This window comes from Dermochelys coriacea, chromosome 13, assembly GCF_009764565.3.
Source record: "Dermochelys coriacea isolate rDerCor1 chromosome 13, rDerCor1.pri.v4, whole genome shotgun sequence".
NCBI lineage: Eukaryota > Metazoa > Chordata > Testudines > Dermochelyidae > Dermochelys > Dermochelys coriacea.
In genome coordinates this window covers 3,119,257-3,135,656 of record NC_050080.1, presented here as the reverse complement: position 1 = coordinate 3,135,656, position 16,400 = coordinate 3,119,257, and the positions used below count along the sequence as shown (strand labels likewise).

The following is a 16,400-nucleotide window of genomic DNA, read 5'->3' as shown; positions in this document are numbered from 1 at the left end:
AGCAATTCTCTCTGAGGTTCTGAATCTTGGCAGAGCTTGTGCTTGGACTCCAAAGTCTGCCTTGACTGCAGCCCAATCCTCAAAGCCTAAGGACAGATTCTGGTGTCCTGTACGCTCAGGGACTTGGGAAGAAGTTACTCCTGATTTACACAAGAAGAGCTGGTGGAACCAATAGCTCAAGTTCAGCAACCGTGGCACCAATCCGAGCTCTAAAAAGAGTAAACAACAACTTCTAGGTACTGTTCCCCAGTGCACACGCAGCAACGTGCCAGCACGCAACTAACTCTGAGTCACACTTTCTCGTGGTGGGGATTGTTTCGTTCAGCGACATGTACCCAGCTCCTGTAACTCTTTGGGTTCTATAAGCACAACTTCTGAAGTATCCATCTACATTATAATCTGAAAAATTAAGCATCAAGCACATTCATAACAACATAAAACCATAAGAGCTGCCATACTGGGGCAGACCAATTGTCCACCTCACCCAGTAGACCAGGCATTGGAGGGAATGAACAGACCAGGACAATTTCAAGTGATCTATCCCCTGTTGTCCAGTCCCAGCTTCTGGCATTTGGAGGTTTAGGGACACCCAGAGCATGGGGTTGCATCCCTGACCATCTTGGCTAATAGCTATTGATGGACCTACCTTCCATGAACCTAACTCATAGCATTGATAAGTAATAATCATGATAATCAAAAGCCAGTTTTCTCTAACTTCCCCTTCCACTCTCCACCTGCCAAGCATCATCTTTTTCCCTTTCCAGTCCCCACCTGCAAGACCATTTCCTCTGTGAAGCCTTCCTGGGCAGGGTGACACCTCTCTCCTCCCCCCATTCCCTTCTCTCTGTGTTGTTTGCCTTGCACATAAACCCTGCAGTATCATAATGCTCAGACCTACTGTCTGATGGTCTTTGCACTTCGCTCCATCCTTTGGCTTTTCTAACTCATTGTGATCAGTATGTTTCATTGTTATATTGTGGCAGTTCCATGCTGATTTTTACCCTGGGTTGGGTAAAAACAGCCTGGATCTGGGCCCGTTGTATCATTCCCTTTGCCCACCACACTTGGTATTGTATCAGAGGCAGCTAAGCCATTAAGCTTGTCTGGGATGCTACTTCCCTTTCCAATCTAGACCGTTTGCTGCACAAGTTGTTTCCTTCCACCCAGGTCAGTTCCCTTACACCTTTTGCTCTACTCTTTCACCGGGTGAGTGATGTTCTAGAATCTGCTTCAGATCCTACATTCATAACCCTTGGTTTGTGACATCAAAATTATTCCGACTATAACCAGCTGTGATGACCTCAGTTGGGAAGGATCAATAGGAGCGGATGACCTAAGACACAAAGATCCTGTTGTCATGCACCTGAGACTCTTGGATTAATTCACTATTTTTCCTTTTTCTTATCTGTTCCTTTCTCCATCACTGCTGGTCCCTTGGTCACTAATCTTGCCTGTGACCCTTCTCACATGCAGAGGGAAAGCAGTTTGACATGACAACACATGAGCCACCTGTGGTGTATTACGGAAGGAAAGGAGCCCTTTGCAGGAAAGGGGAAATTTCTATAAAAGATTCTCTTACAGGGAATCTATAGAAAGCGAAGTAAATAGTCCCTCTGCACCAGGAACCATGTCTCATGGAGCACTGGGAACAGAAGAGCTGCCATTATTCATATGAGAGCAGCTTGCTGAAAACAGACAGAAGCTTCGCCATATGAGACTTCTCTGCACTCTTCAGCTGGTGCCCACCCACCTGAGCCAGCTTTGATTGGTAACGACACTGCGCATTAACTCACCGCAGCCTAAACAAAGTCAGACTGGAGCAAGAGAAGAAAAGAGAAGAGAAGAGAATGCTCTGATGCAATCAGAGGGTTAGACTACATGACTAGATGACCCTTGTGTAGTAGAACACAAACTCCATTGGGCTTGTTTTGGGGGGGTGTTTCAGATAGGCTTTCCAGTTGGTGGGATTTATGCACACTGGCTAAGTCCAACCATTTGGACAGAGATGCTTTATAATCTGCTCTTGCAATTTGACTGTTCCACTAGCAGTAAGGAGCTTAGAGATCACTGATTGCTTCTTATCCTAGAGTGGAGAGTCATACAAATGTAGGTTTCAGAGGAGCAGCTGTGTATATTTCCCCATGTTAAGTATCCTCACACCTTCTTGTCAACTGTCTAAATGGGCCATCTTGATTATCACTACAGAAGTTTTTTTCTCTTGCTGATAATAGCTCATCTTAACTAATTAGCCTTTCACAGTTTGTATGGCAACTTCCACCTTCTCTGTATGTGTATATATATCTATATATCTTCTTACTATATGTTCCATTCTATGCATCCAATGAAGTGGGCTGTAGCCCACGAGAGCTTATGCTCTAATAAATTCGTTAGTCTCTAAGGTGCCACAAGGCCTCCTGTTCTTTTTATAGAAATGTAGGCAACCAACCAGCCATGGGCAATACACACACTCATAGTCTGGCCTCTTCCAAGACCAACAGAACTGGTACAAGGCCAGATTTCGCTTCTCTTACACTGAATTGCACCTTCCCCCACCAGTAATTCCTTTGAAATGAATTCCTGTGTCACTGCCTTGCTTCTTAAGCAGTTACACAGGTGGCAGGCAGCATTATAGGAAGGGGTTCGTGTCTCTCCTATTTACCCCACAGTATCTTGGTGAGAATTTCTTGCTGCCCAGCTCAGCACAAACAGTGCCTGACATCCAGGCAAAGCATAGTAGATCTTTTTGGCTCGAGTGGACAAAGCCTCTAGGGAGGTTCTGATAACGCGGTCCTACACTTTTGCACTCTCCCTGGCTTCTCTCCAGCCAGCTGTAAATCAGTGAGAGGCTCTGAAATTCTGATGCAGCTGATCCTTTCTGGCTCTGGTGGCTTGGGAAATGCCCGGTGGTGCTCAAGGGCAGATGTTACGTCTCTCTCAGGCAGGAATTACACTGCCCAGGAGAGCCACCTGTATCAGGTTCCAGGTTCATGCTGAGAAAATCCTGAGAAGCCCCCAGCTTCGTCCCTCTGTTCCACATTCTTGCTCGTTTTTCTGCTTCTAAGAGTGACTGCTTTACAAAAATCCCACTGGTCATTTGGTTACTGGTGGCACCATGGTGAGGGTGGCACGATGTCTGTGCCGGGATTTGCCAGGATTGATTTAGCATTATTGACAGACTAGGCAGAGAGTTCTGACCTGCCACTGAGGTGCTTTCTTAACACCATCTCGCCGGCAGACCTCAGCCCTGAGCTAAAGGGCCCAGCTCCTCCCAGTGAGGGAGAGGAATTCCGTGTAAAATCCTGAGCTTTGGTGCATGGACCTGCCAGTTTGCCCCAGAGGCTTTCAAAGGCAGGGATCTTAGCCTGCGAGGGTAGGATGGAAATTCACTCTCCCGGCTCAGTTTCTCTACTGTCTTCTCACCTCTGGCATGTGCATGAAAGAGCCTTTTAATGCATCACAACATGGAATTCCTGAATATCCTGAATAACCACCCATACCCCCTGCAGCAGGCACACAGCAGCGAAGTGGGTGCCGTCAGGAACATTTTGCTTCTGTGGTTTTACTCGAGATTTCTTTGTACAGGAAAAACTGCAGCTGAGCCAGAGCTGAATGAAACTGAGTCAAGCCTCGTACTGTGTTAGCCAGTTACTGCTACAGCTGCCTGCTCGTTTCCATCCTCTGCGAAAGTATCTGAACTGGTTCTGCAATTTGACATGCAGACCTGGAGTGGTGGCATACACCCATTTCTGGTTCCCCAGCTCCTCCCTGGAGCGAAGCTTCAAACTGTGCCCAGGGTCAGAGTTTATCCCTGTGGGCTGTTGGCCCTTCGCTGAGTAGGTATTCCCCAGATTCCTGAAATAAACACCAGCCAGTATGTGTGCTGCCCTCTCCCCCAAAATCGCACCGGGGCAGAAGCCAAGTGTCTCCCCCAACTCCCCACTCTGAAATCGGCCATTGTTTCTGCCCCACTGGCTTTTTCCATGTGGACTTATTGTACTTCAGCTAAGAGAACTGTTTATTTAAAACCCCAAACCAAAAACTCCCTTGCTCTGTGAAGCAACAAGATTAATGATGTGGTTGAAGGGACTGTCTCCAGAAATCATTCAGCTTCATTAAATGTTTTCCAGACATGGCTCTCCGGCTTCTCTTTGCTCCCTGGCTACAGGAAGCTTCTTCCCCCTTAGCATGTATGCAGCCTGGGGAAGCCTGTCCAAAAGTAGCGGTCCGAAAGGGCATTCCAGTGGCCGGAGTTAACATCGCTCTGGGATTTCAATAGCCTCTCCAAAAACAAAACACCCCTTTGCTCTTGTCCCTAAGCTTCCCCCGCCCCGGGATTCCAACGCCCCCTGCAATGGATATTTGCAGAGGAATATTTCAGCCCAACAAAGCAGAGAGCTGGGGTGGCTGCCAGCAATATTTCTTCATGTAAAAACAAGTGCAGAGGGCTCAAAACAGAGGAATATTCCCCTCACTGCAGCTGCCCTGTCCTCTCCATTCCAGCAAGTGCCAGTGTAGCGCCTGCTACCAACTCCTTACTGGTCCCATCTATTCCTTTGGGGTAATCCTTCCCCAGTGGAGCTGAGTTCACTTAGCGTCCCTCCCTTTTCCCACTGGCTGGACAGAGACAGGAGATTGCCGGGTGACTTTGCCCAAGATCACATGAGTCAGTGGTATGGATAGGAGGGCTGGTTCTGGGAGAATAAGACCCCATTTTCTGTCACCCAGCTTTTGGCCATTTCTAGATCTGAACTAGAAACAACCCTCTATTAAAGTTCTGTGATTTCACTCCTGGGTTGCAGCCAGGGCTGGAGGGAGAAGTGTTGAAATACTGCGAACAAGGATACTCTCTCACTGGTTCTGAGTGACTCACCAGGGCCCATTTTCATGGTCATTCCCAAGCCAATTTGGAGGACTCAAGAAGTCCAGAGAGTTTATTTGAGCACCTGAACTCAGCCTACCAGCAGAGAAAGGACAGATCTCGGTTATGATGCACCATGTAATTCTTCCTAGCTATCTGGTTGGAAAACTAATTCACATAGCCTCTGCCTCCCAGAGTCACCAGGTAGGAGCGATTCTAAAATCTGGCCCAGACTCTACCAGGATGGAGGGGACTGCTGACTACGCTGCAGGCTTGTGATCCAAACATGTTGCACTTCACCCATCAAACTGCAATGACACAGGCAGGATCAGAGCCCTGGGAAAACTCCCATTCAACGAGTCCAGAGGAAATTTTCTAAAGCACAGATGGGAGTTTGGCACCTAACTCCCAGGATTACTATTCTTTATTGTTTGCATTGCCGTATTGCTCCGGGCCCCACGGCGCCAGGCACTGCACAAACACAGCCCCTGCCCCAAAGATGATCTAAATAAATCCCATCGACTTTCAATTGATCTCTGCCATTGCTCTGCCATGAGAAGCATGAACAGGACAAAGTAGGGCTGATCCACCAGCACCCAGCTTTCCCCGTGTCCAGCGGACATCCCTCATGGATGAGGAGGAGGAAGAGGAGCTGGATGAAGCTAAACCCAAGCATAGTGGAGGCTTATGCTAATAGGCAGAGGGGAATATTTAGAAGAGTTTGCTGCCACCATATCTCCTCCAGCCTAGGTCATCTGCCCCCAAGTTTTCAAAGAATTCTGCAGCATAGGGGTCCCTTTAGGCTCAGGGCTCCCCCATCGTATTGGCTGCCAAGTGCTTTCTGCCAGTCTTGTGGCTAGCTGGGAGATTGCATGCCGGCCTGTGGGATGATGACCAGGTCTCTGTCAGACACATGTTCATTACTGCCAGGCTTAGGTATTGCAATGCTGGGCAACTTAGCTTTAAAGCATCCACCTGGAAAGATCTGCATCTGCTGCAGAATGTGGCAGCTGGCGGCATCCTCAACAATATGACTGGGGCCCCGAACTTATCTCATCCTTGGAGGGGGTTCACACAGCTGGTTCCCTATTAAACTCCAAGTCAGGTTTCAGTTCTCAGGCCTGATTTTCAAAGCCATCCAGGGACTGGACTCAGGATACCTAAAGGGCCAGCCCATCTTCCAGAGCCTTGACTGCCCTCAACAGCTCTGCTCTGCAGAACCGATGGGAGATTCCTTCACAATACCCTTAGCCTGCTAGTCCCCCAGTCTATCCTGTCTGTGTGACTTTGCAAATCTGACTCTCTCCCAAGAGAATTCCCTTTGCCTTTTTCATAAGCTCTGATTCCTTCCACACCAGGGTAGAATTCCCAGCTCTGTGACCACAGCTGGGTCGAACACATTTCAGGTTTTTCCTTCCCTTTGGCCTCGTAACTTTGTGTATGATGTGTCATTTCTGATCACGTCCCTGCTCGAAATGTGCACCCTGGAATTCATTTGAATGGAAACCTCATGTGAAATCCTCCTAAGAATAGAAAGCATTCAGGAGAGGCATTTCCCCAACGGATTAGGAAAGAGGAAGTAACATCTGATTTTTATTTGTAGCACAAACTCCAACCTTCTTCTCAGCTTTAAAAAGATCACCACAAAGGAGTTGTGCAGGCATCAGAGATGTGGCTGCACCCTCGTTCCTGGCTGGATCGTGTACAGCTGTTCAGTGTAAATGAGCTTCTTTACAAGGGGATTAAGAGATCTGTGACAGTGCTGGCCAACAGACAGACAGCAGGTCAAATATTCAGCATATGAACTTTCCACACTCCCTTCCTCGGCCCACAGCCAGCTAGAGAGCTGGGAATGACTCTGAAACTCGCATGGAGATGAACATGTATGGAAACACGTCAAACACTCCTGGAGACATGTATATTTCATCCATTCACTGGATGACACACATACACATGTGTGCACTCAGCATAACGAGCACCAGCGGTTTATACATGACTGAACTCGAACCAAATGAACTGGAATGAGGTGCCTTAGCACTGTATAGCTTGGGTTTATTAGACACTGGTCTAGGGACACCAACCTAGTTAAAAGTCACACCAGCAAACACTCCAATTGCCCCAGGGCAGTGTCTCCCCATTAGGGGTTGGCCCAAATATAACAATGCTGCTAACACCAGTGCCAGTTTCCCTGGTCTAGACAACCCCTTGGCTCGTAGAATGGTCTTCCAAGGAAGGTGGTGGAAGTTGATTTGAAAGAACAAGAGGAGACGTTCTGTACGGAATGTCCTGCACTGTCCAGAGGTGATCGGGCTGTTTTGTCAGCTCTGAGTTCGTGTTTCCAAAATAGAGTCTGAGGTGGCTAGCTTCTTGATTTGCATATGCAGATAATAAATGAACTTGTCTTCCCAAAAGGGTGTGTAGTTATGTATTGAATGAGCTTCACCATACCCCCTTCTGCAGTAGGTAAACATTATTTCTCTGTCTTAGCAAAATGGCTAAGTGACCCTCCCGGGGCCGCATGGGAAATCCGTAGCAAAGCCAGGTCTACAGCTCAGGTGGCCCCACACTCAGTTCTGTGTCTCTCCGTCCAACTATCAATGCTTGGTGAGGATTCAGGTGCCCAGATTTAGTGTCAGCGTTTGTGACGTTGGCCCAATCAGAGCCTTTCCATTTCTGCCTTCCATGTTCCCAGCCCCCGGCCAGCCGTGAATCCTGCCACTGCTCCCACCTCACTGAGTCACAAAGCAAAATATCCCAGTTGAAACCCTGGCCCCATTGACTCAATGCGGGGATTGCCACTGACTTCAGTGGGGCCAGGATTTTCACTGCAAGTGTTTAGTATCTTCTGTCCAGTGAGGCCAAGGGGTCACTTTAGAGAACCGACATATTTATTTTACATTGGCAAAGACCATCCAATGCCTGCGGGGCTGGTGTCACCTGATCTTGAGTGGCTAAAATAAGACATTTCCCAGCTGTTCCCAGAGTGATTTCTGTTTGTTTTATTTTCCCCAAATAGATCAGTCATCAGTGAGATGCAAGCCAGTGGCTCCCCTCCTGGAGAGTTGCTGTTCTCCCCTGCACCAGAACCAGGGCTGCAGTGTGATGCCACAAAACAGAGCAACCCTCTGGGACTTAGCTCAGTCTAACTCTCTATGGCGTGTCACTGGATCCGAGTGCAATAGCGAGGGTCTGCCACTGTGCATCTGCTTAACGGATGGGGAGGCGGGGACAGGAGGGCACTTTGGCCTGCTTGGGGCACATACTCTGGGAGGAGTGAAGAGAAGAGTGGGGCTGGCTTGATTAAAGACAAGACGGTTGGGGAAATGTAACTGGCAGCTTCTCCCCGTTGAGCTGTAGCACAGATTACGCCTGGTCGTATCTAGATTGGTTTGTCTGGCTTTTCTCTTTAGACTTAACAGCGCCCAGCAAAATGGAGCCCTGATCCCTGACTTAGGACTCTCAGTGCTACCGTAATACAGATCACAAATAATTACTAATAGTGATGGCGCTTGTTGCATAGCAGCCAGTTCTGACAGTGCATTATCTATTGACATCCCAATCTGCTGTATCTACTTCAGTGAGATTTTTAAAGGAACCCAAGGGAATTGGGTCCCCAAATCTCATTGAATTTCAATGGAACGTGGGTACCTAATCCCCTTAGACTACTTTTAAACCCCCAGCGACAGGCATTTCAAATGCACCCCTGGGTGTAGTACTCCACCGAGTACTCTCACAAAGTGGCTTTACTAGTATGTCCTCTCTGGTGATCCAGGCAAGGGGCAGTGTTGCAGCAGTTAGAAGGGGCTTCCCCCCTGCTCCTTGGCTCAGCCTTTTATCCCAGCTGGTGAGCTGATTACCTTGTTAACTCCTTACACTCCCTGCAAGTGATCCCCACTGTCCTTCCAGACGAATCAGACTGCCCAGCTCCCTTCCACTCTAGCCACACCCGGTGCTCTGCCATGTTATAAGGTACCAGGCTGCAGGATCCCAAAAGGGGTCTATTTAGAGCTGCAACACCACCCTGTCACAGGTGTCTAAGAGCCAAGAATCACTAAACAGTAGACAGGGAGAGATTGTACCATCCCCTGCCTGTCAGTTCAGCTCCCAGTACTTCGATTTCATAGGTGTCCTTTTCTTATTTCCACTTCTTCTCCTATCTTCTTCTTCATCGCCCAGGGCAGAGTGATCAGGGAAGATTTCTACCAAGAGGTCGCTGGTACATTGCGCTATGAAGATGGGAAAGCCGAGGGTCAATCCCATTTCTTACAGTCTTCCAAAATGTAAATAAGTGTACGGTGGCCTGGCTGGGTGGCTCCCTCTCACCTCCAAACGCCTACAGAGAATCTCCTTGAAAAAAAGTTCCAAAATCTCCTTGGCAATTTAAGGCAAAATCCAGCACTTCCAATCAAACTGGAAATGAAAGGGTGAAAGGCAGAGAGAACAGTCTGAACTACATCTCCGAGCTCCAGCTGTACAATTGTCTTCTCTTGTTCTCAGATCACCAGTGGAGGAGAACAAGCAACATAAACAAAACATTCCACATGCCGCTGGCAGGAAGACAAAAATAAAATATACCAACCTCCTCGCCCTAAATAATGTACAAATAAATAAAGAGTGTGTCTAGCCCTGGCTGGTTTTCTGGTCTTTTAAACCGTGGTGATCCAGGGAGCAGAGCCCTGAGTGGGTGCAAAAGCCAAGGTCTTATTAAGCACTTCTCTTCCACATGTCTACCGTGAGCCATGTTTCAGCAAAGGTCATCGAGGCCCTTGGGTTCAACGTTAGCCACAGTGAGCCTTTCGGCTGGCTTCTCACTGATGCCCCCCCGCGCATTATTATTGCTGTTAGCATTTGTATTGCGGGAGTGCCCAGCAGCCCCAACCAAGATCTGGGCCCCACTGTGCTAGGTGCTATAGGGCTTAAATTCAGCCCGACTGTCCAGAGCAGAGCTCCGGTAAATATTTTCAAACCCATGGAGCCCCAGCATGCCCTGTGGGGCAGAAGCCCAGAGCCTCGGCACCTCCCGCGGGGCTGAAACTCCAAATCCTGGCGCCTCCCGCGGGCTGAAGGCCTGAACCCTGGCGCCTCCCGCGGGCTGAAGCCCCGACTCTCCGGGAAATACTCGGTGAAAATTTACGCCCTGGTGTTGTACATACACAGAGTAAGAGACAAGTCCTTGCCGGCAAAGAGCTCAGACTCTACATACACGAGGCGGATGAAGTTTGGGTGGTGCAGCAGAGACCCATTCAGTACATCTACACAGCAAGTCTCAGAGCCTGGGTCGATAGACTTGGGCTCCCACACTACCCCCAGCTGTGTAATGTTACGGCTCTGAAGCCCGGGGAGAGAGGGGGGCTCAAGACTCCAAGCTACAACATCCACACCACTGTCTTTAGTGCAGTAGCCCGAGCCTGTCGACCCAGGCTCTAAGACTCCTTACTGCTGGCTGTATAAACGGACCTACAGAGGGAAGAGACTTGTCCGAGGTCAGCCAGGATAGAACCCAGATCTGAGTCCCACGCCAGTGCCCGAGCCACTAGCCCACACTGCTTCTCTGTCCACACATGCGAACACCAATGGGAGCATCTCCACAGAACTAAGCCAGCAGAGTTGTTCCTGTTGGAGTTAGGCACAGTCAGCAAAAGACAAAAACAAAAGGGTGGGAGGTGAAATTCCAGAGCTTCTGCTCATCTGTGCCCAGGGAAGCTGCCTTTTATTTTAATGTTGTGCGACCCCCTGTTCTCCCAGCTCTCTTCAGGAACACTCTCTACCTGCAGACATTTGGTTTAACACACACACGCAGAGGCATGCCAGGAGGCCAGTCCACGCTATTCTCAAGTGATCGGTGCAGTCCTGCTGTGAGTCAGACCCATTCCCGTGCAGCAGGAAGCAGTGCTTTCAAATTGGATCTCTCTCTTTTCTCTCTCTCACACACACACAGGCTGAATTGTTTTTAAAAACTTGATGGAGGGAGAGGAAGGGGAATCACTGAGATATCGTTAGACAACCTGGAAATAAACCCTTCTCCCAGGGACTGTATTGAAAAGATAAAATAATGAAACCAACAAGACGTGTAGGGTAAGGCCATAAATTCATGGTGTTGAAAAATCCAGGTGTGGAGACTGCTGATGGAGCAGCGTGAGAGCTTTGAGGGCTGAAATCCCTGCCCAGCCCTCAAGAGACAGTGGCCCTTCCTCGGTAGAGTTGATGAAGTGGTAGCTCCATATTGCCGACCCCAAATGTTCAAATATCATGAGTCAGTCCCCCGCCCCCAAATCATGAGAGTTAAAACATCGTCCATTTGGTGACCTTTGTCTGTCTTCTGGCCTTTGCAGTGCTAGGGTTCCTGTTTCCCAGAGCAGCTCTGCAAGCTTAGCTATCTCTCAGCCTGGCCAAGCAAGTCTATCATTTACATGGGGGCCAAAAATGAACTGCTTCGGAGAACCCAGAATCACCGCAGGTGGCTACCCAGGCTTTGGTCTAAAGATCTTGTGAACGCAGATCCAGCTCTCTTTCCAAGAACCCCTGGGGATGCATTTGCATAAGTGGACTTTTGTTTTCAACTCATATTTCCGTATTGCCCAACTCGAGATGGGGAGCCTCTGGCACCAGCTGCCCCGAGAAGCAGGGATGATGTGCCATGAGTCTGCAGTAGTGGCAAGACTCTGCACCAGCATCACGTGATGCCAGGATGGGGCAAGGGAGAGCACAGGGAATCTGACATCTCCTGGAGAAAGCCATTGCTGGTGTGCTTCCAGTTTTCCATAGGCTTGTCTACACTGGGCCAGGTCCCCAGCTAGTGCAAATCAGCATAAACTCAGCTGTGTGGATTTCAGTGGAGCTGGGCTGAGGAGGGTCTGCCCCACATGAGTTTCACATGCATGACATTGGTTTGTGGGGGCCTGAGCTACAGATGTGCCGAGTGCCCACAGTGCCAGATGAAGCCAAGGACGGCCCCAGGCCCTCAGCATGTCTGATCCTGCATCCATGGAACCCCGTTACCAATGTTCCAAAGGCATGGAAGAGCAGAGCCTTCCAGTGTGTCACCCGCCTATTGCAGAGTGTGAGCAAGGGCAGGAGGGGGATAGATCTGTGATCACAAGTGCACATTCCCTCATTAGTGCACAGAAGGGGCCCTTCTTCATCACTCAGATTAGTGAGGGGAGCGGGGGAGAGAGAGGTTTTAAGGACACAGCAAGTCTCCAACAATTCCTGAGCCAGAGAATCTTGGTGAGATTAATTTCTCCAAGGGGACCTCCTCATGCCAGTAGGCCAGGCTGAGGCCAGGACACACTGTCCTCCTGATAAACATCAAAGGGCAAAGTGAGTTTATGCCAGGGTGAAACGCTTGCAACAGCCCCATGTTCTCTCCTCCCCAAGCCACCATTCTGACAAGTAACACCAGGGCTGGCTTAACACCAGCTGGATGGCAGGGAGTCGAAGATGTTTCACCGGAGACTGGGCTGGGAGTGATTTCACCAGAGGGAGGGAAACGTTGCTGCCACAGAATGAAGAGAGGGAGTGTCTGTGTCAGGCTGGGCTGGGGATAAGGAGAGCTCTGATACCATGTAATAATAACAGACTGCTTCCCCTCCCTCCCCTGATCTAGCTGGAGAGCTATGTGCAGATGAATGTGAAGTCCGAGATGGTCCGGATCCAGCAGAATGTCGCTCAGAACCAAACAGCCACCATGCTGGAGATCGGTACCAACCTCTTGAACCAAACAGCGGAGCAAAGCAGGAAATTGACAGTTGTGGAAGCGCAGGTACAGCAGGAGCATTCTGGGAAACAGCTCATAACAGATACACACATGGCTGCCCTGAGGGAAACACAGGGCCTGGGTTCTAATCCAGCTCTCCCACTGACTCGCTGCATGATCGTCCTTGGGCAGATCACATCACCTCTTGCCTCAGTTTCCCTACCTGTAAAAGGGGGATGATACTTCCCCAGTCTTCCAAAGGAGTTGTAAGGCTTAGTTCAGTCACATTTGTAAAGATCTTTGAGCTGCTTAGATAATGGGTGGAGGTGAAGTGAAAGCCATTACGTGTGGTTCCCATGACTTTTGCGTGGCTCCCATCTGCAGTGTGCAGAATTCGGATGGCCAGTGGGGCAGATCAGTCACAAAGAACTCATGGCTCATGTGCCTTATGGGTGAGCTGAGATTTCTAAAGGGATTTGGCTGCTCAATCCCCATGAAAATTAATGAGAAGGGAACACCCAAAGTCTGCCACAAGGCTCTGACAGTCCCACTCATGGAGCTGATGTGGTTCATGTAAAAGAAGCAGAGACCATGGGGTTTGAGTGCAAAGTTTTTAGGCTAGCGTGACCAACAGGGATCACATAATTCGTCCAATCAGCCTCTGCTCCCTATTACTCCTATGGCCCACTGTGTTGGAAAGACCAGGACACGCTCTCCTCCAATGCGGCCAATATGCATGGTATGACATTCTATTGGCTTGAATGGATGCTCTATCTAAACTGGTTTCCCTTGGAGCTGGTGTAGTGCATCAGTGGTGAAATATCATACCCCGGCTGGTAACGCTGCTGAAAAATCAGGGGAGGTTAAAGTGGGAGGGAGCATTTGGGAGATAGAAGAGGGATCCCACTAATTATTCTTCCCAACTGCTCCTCGGAAAGGTTCTGAACCAAACCGCACGAATCGAGATCCAGATGCTGGAGAATTCCCTGTCCACCAACAAGCTGGAGAAGCAGCTGCTGCTGCAGACGAATGAAATTCACAAGCTGCAGAACATGAACAAGTATGGTTCTCAGCCTCAGTGCCACTGAGGTTTCACTTTGGTTCCCTTGACCGACTCTTGTCTCTTTAAGATGTTTAAAAGGACGGGTGAGGAAGGAGGGTCTTTTAATCAGCAGCAGCTCTCAGGGGTAAACGCTGACATTTTATGGTGACCTCTGTCAGGGTACAATTATTTTCAGGACCATATGGGAACCTGCCCCAGACGGCTATCGTGTCCCAGTACCTCATGCAGTTCCTGTTGGTTTGCATCCCTCTTCCCCTGCTCAGGGTCCTGCCCCACCATGGCACCTTGTGTGCTCCACATGCCCCCACGTTCTGACTCCCGTGTGACGTCAGCGCTTCTTTGCTCCCCCCGGGCTGGAAAATGCAATGTTACACATGTTATGTGCCTTGCTCCCTGCTCTCGGCTTTGGGTTTGTGGAATGTTTTCTCTCGGCTCGCTCCCGGACAGTCTCAGGGAGTAGGCTCGGAGCCAGGGCCGCTGCTAAAGGGGGGCCTCTCAGCATTTGCCGTCATGGGTGGAGCTGTCTCATCTTCATCGGCTGCTGCCGCTGAGTCCCTGCCAGAACCACTGAGCTCCAGAGCTGGTGGAGCTGGGGGTCACTGTTGTCTCCTTTCCATATGAAAAAGGCCCAGCTGTTGTCAGGACTTTATCCCTGTCCTGGAGCTGGGGATAGGTGGGTCTATCGTCCCCCCAGCCCGAATCACCAATGAACACGGATGAGAAGTGAGGGGCTGGTGGCAATAACAAGAACACTAGAGGGGAGATTTGCAAGATAACTGAGCATTAGGCACCCATTTCCCAGGGACTTCCAATGGGAGTCAGGCCCCACTGCCCTTTGGGCCTTTGAAAAACTGCCCTGAGTAGAATAGCTATCCCAGAGCGGGCAGGGCGAGGCCAGGCAGAAGGACGAAGCTTCTTACGGATTCCCAGAGGCAGCCTGAGTGGGTTCTAGCCGTATTCCCGGCTTTAAGGATAGCAAATATCACAGGAATGGGGAATAGCTTTAAAACCAGAATGAACTTTTAAAATGCACCCACTGCACATATTATTAAACAAGCCACATGCTGGCCAGCTCCCTGGGCTGCACCGCTGTTCCATTCTGAACCCTGCGGAAAACGACCTGCCGGGCCAGGGTTTTGTACTTTGTGCATCGCCTCTGGCAGGTTGATCTGAATAGTTTGAACCCTGACGTAAATGAAATGAGTCACCAAGACGGATTAATACACGTGAGCTAGTCTGTCCACTACTCCTCGGTGGTACCTTTCTATTGTCAAAGCAGCAGGCAGAGATTTCTGGGCAGGAGCCCTGTGAATCAGACCGTGATCTGGGGCTACAACAGCAACTCACCTGTCAGATATTAGCCCTTTCACTCTGGTGGCATTTTAAAGACTGCTCACTTCCTGCAGCCACTTTGTCAGTCAGGTAACATGATGTGAGATAGGATATGTGATCGTTCTCTGCACAAGCTAATGAGCAAGGATTAGAGACACATTTTTTGACATGACCAGCAAAAACCGCACACGCAAGTGGACCTTTAGCCATGCCTATTAGCTAGCTGGACACTCATCTACCAGATTTTGAGGGTGCAAATCTCTATTTGCATGGACAACATAGCTCTGGGAAGTCAGAGCACTAACTCCGGGATGCACTATTTTACAAATGCGACATTGGAGTTTTTGCCTGGGCTAGAGAAAGTTCAGTGGCTATTTCCATGTCCACCCAACCCATGGAGCTCGGGAGCTCTCTTTAGTAGCACAAGCTTAGTTCAGTGCTCTCTCTCAGCTGCTTTAACGTGGAAAGATTTGCATCTAGGAAGAGGGAGGCACTTGACTGAGTTAAGTGGGAGATCAGGAATGGTTTCGTGGGATGAAGAACTATCTCCAGCTCCCAGGATAAAGCAGCCCCCCCGGGTCATGCTCATGAAACACCATCATAGCCTCTGGGGGGCCCCGCAAATCACACAGAGAACCTCTTGAGAAAGCTTGAGCCAAAATCCTTTGAAGTCAGTGAAAAGCCTCCTATGAACGTCAGTGGGCTCTAGCAGTTGTCTGACTGTTAACCTTGGCGTCGTGTGGCTCGTGCGGTCTCCCAGGGGGAGAAGATTCCCCCAGGCAAGCACCTCACCCGTCCTCTCTTGGCCTGTCCCTTTGCAGTATCCTAGAGACACGGGTGCTGGAGATGGAGACCAAGCACCAGACAGAGCTGGAAGAGATCCGCACAGAGAAGGAGAAGCTGCAGCGCCTAGTCAGCCACCAGAGCCACACGATCGAGGACCTGGAGAAGTCCCTCCATGCTGCCAACAGCAACACCAGCTTGCTCCACCGACAGCAGCTGCAGCTCCTCGAGTCAGTCCAGAGCCTGGTCCAGCTGGTCTCGCAGGGCAAAGGTGAGCTCATCCCACAGGAGAGCCCTGGGCTTGCCAGAGCTGCATAGACCTCCTGGCCTTCAGCCAGGGTGTCACTGACTAGAGAAGAGAGCACGTCCCGGATTCTGTGGGCGACTAACGCTCCTTGGAACTCCCTGCTGATAACGGCCCCATTCCCTGTCAGTAGGAGCTATAACAGAGTGCAAACTTCCCCACACTAGCGTCCTGTGTTAGCTGGGACCCCCACCCTGTGATGTTCCTCTGACCAGCGCCCTGTTCATGAAGCAGCAGTGTGAGCTTCCTCACAGCAGTGCCCAGAGTGCCAGTAGAAATGACGGATAGAGCTCTCGATTCACATTGCTTAGTGACAGCAGGTGTTCAGAGAAGCTGGGTTAGAAAACTGGAAAATGTCCTCTCT

General features: G+C 49.8%; 1 protein-coding gene across 1 annotated transcript in view; it reads left to right on the top strand.

The window, feature by feature from the left end:
- ANGPT4 (angiopoietin 4) overlaps positions 1-16,400 on the top strand; it is a 43,500-nt gene that overhangs the window by 18,003 nt on the left and 9,097 nt on the right. Inside the window, exons 2-4 of the mRNA XM_038370412.1 lie at positions 12,465-12,620; positions 13,493-13,614; positions 15,771-16,003. Coding sequence (XP_038226340.1) covers positions 12,465-12,620; positions 13,493-13,614; positions 15,771-16,003 — 511 coding nt within the window. The remainder of the gene's footprint in view (positions 1-12,464; positions 12,621-13,492; positions 13,615-15,770; positions 16,004-16,400) is intronic.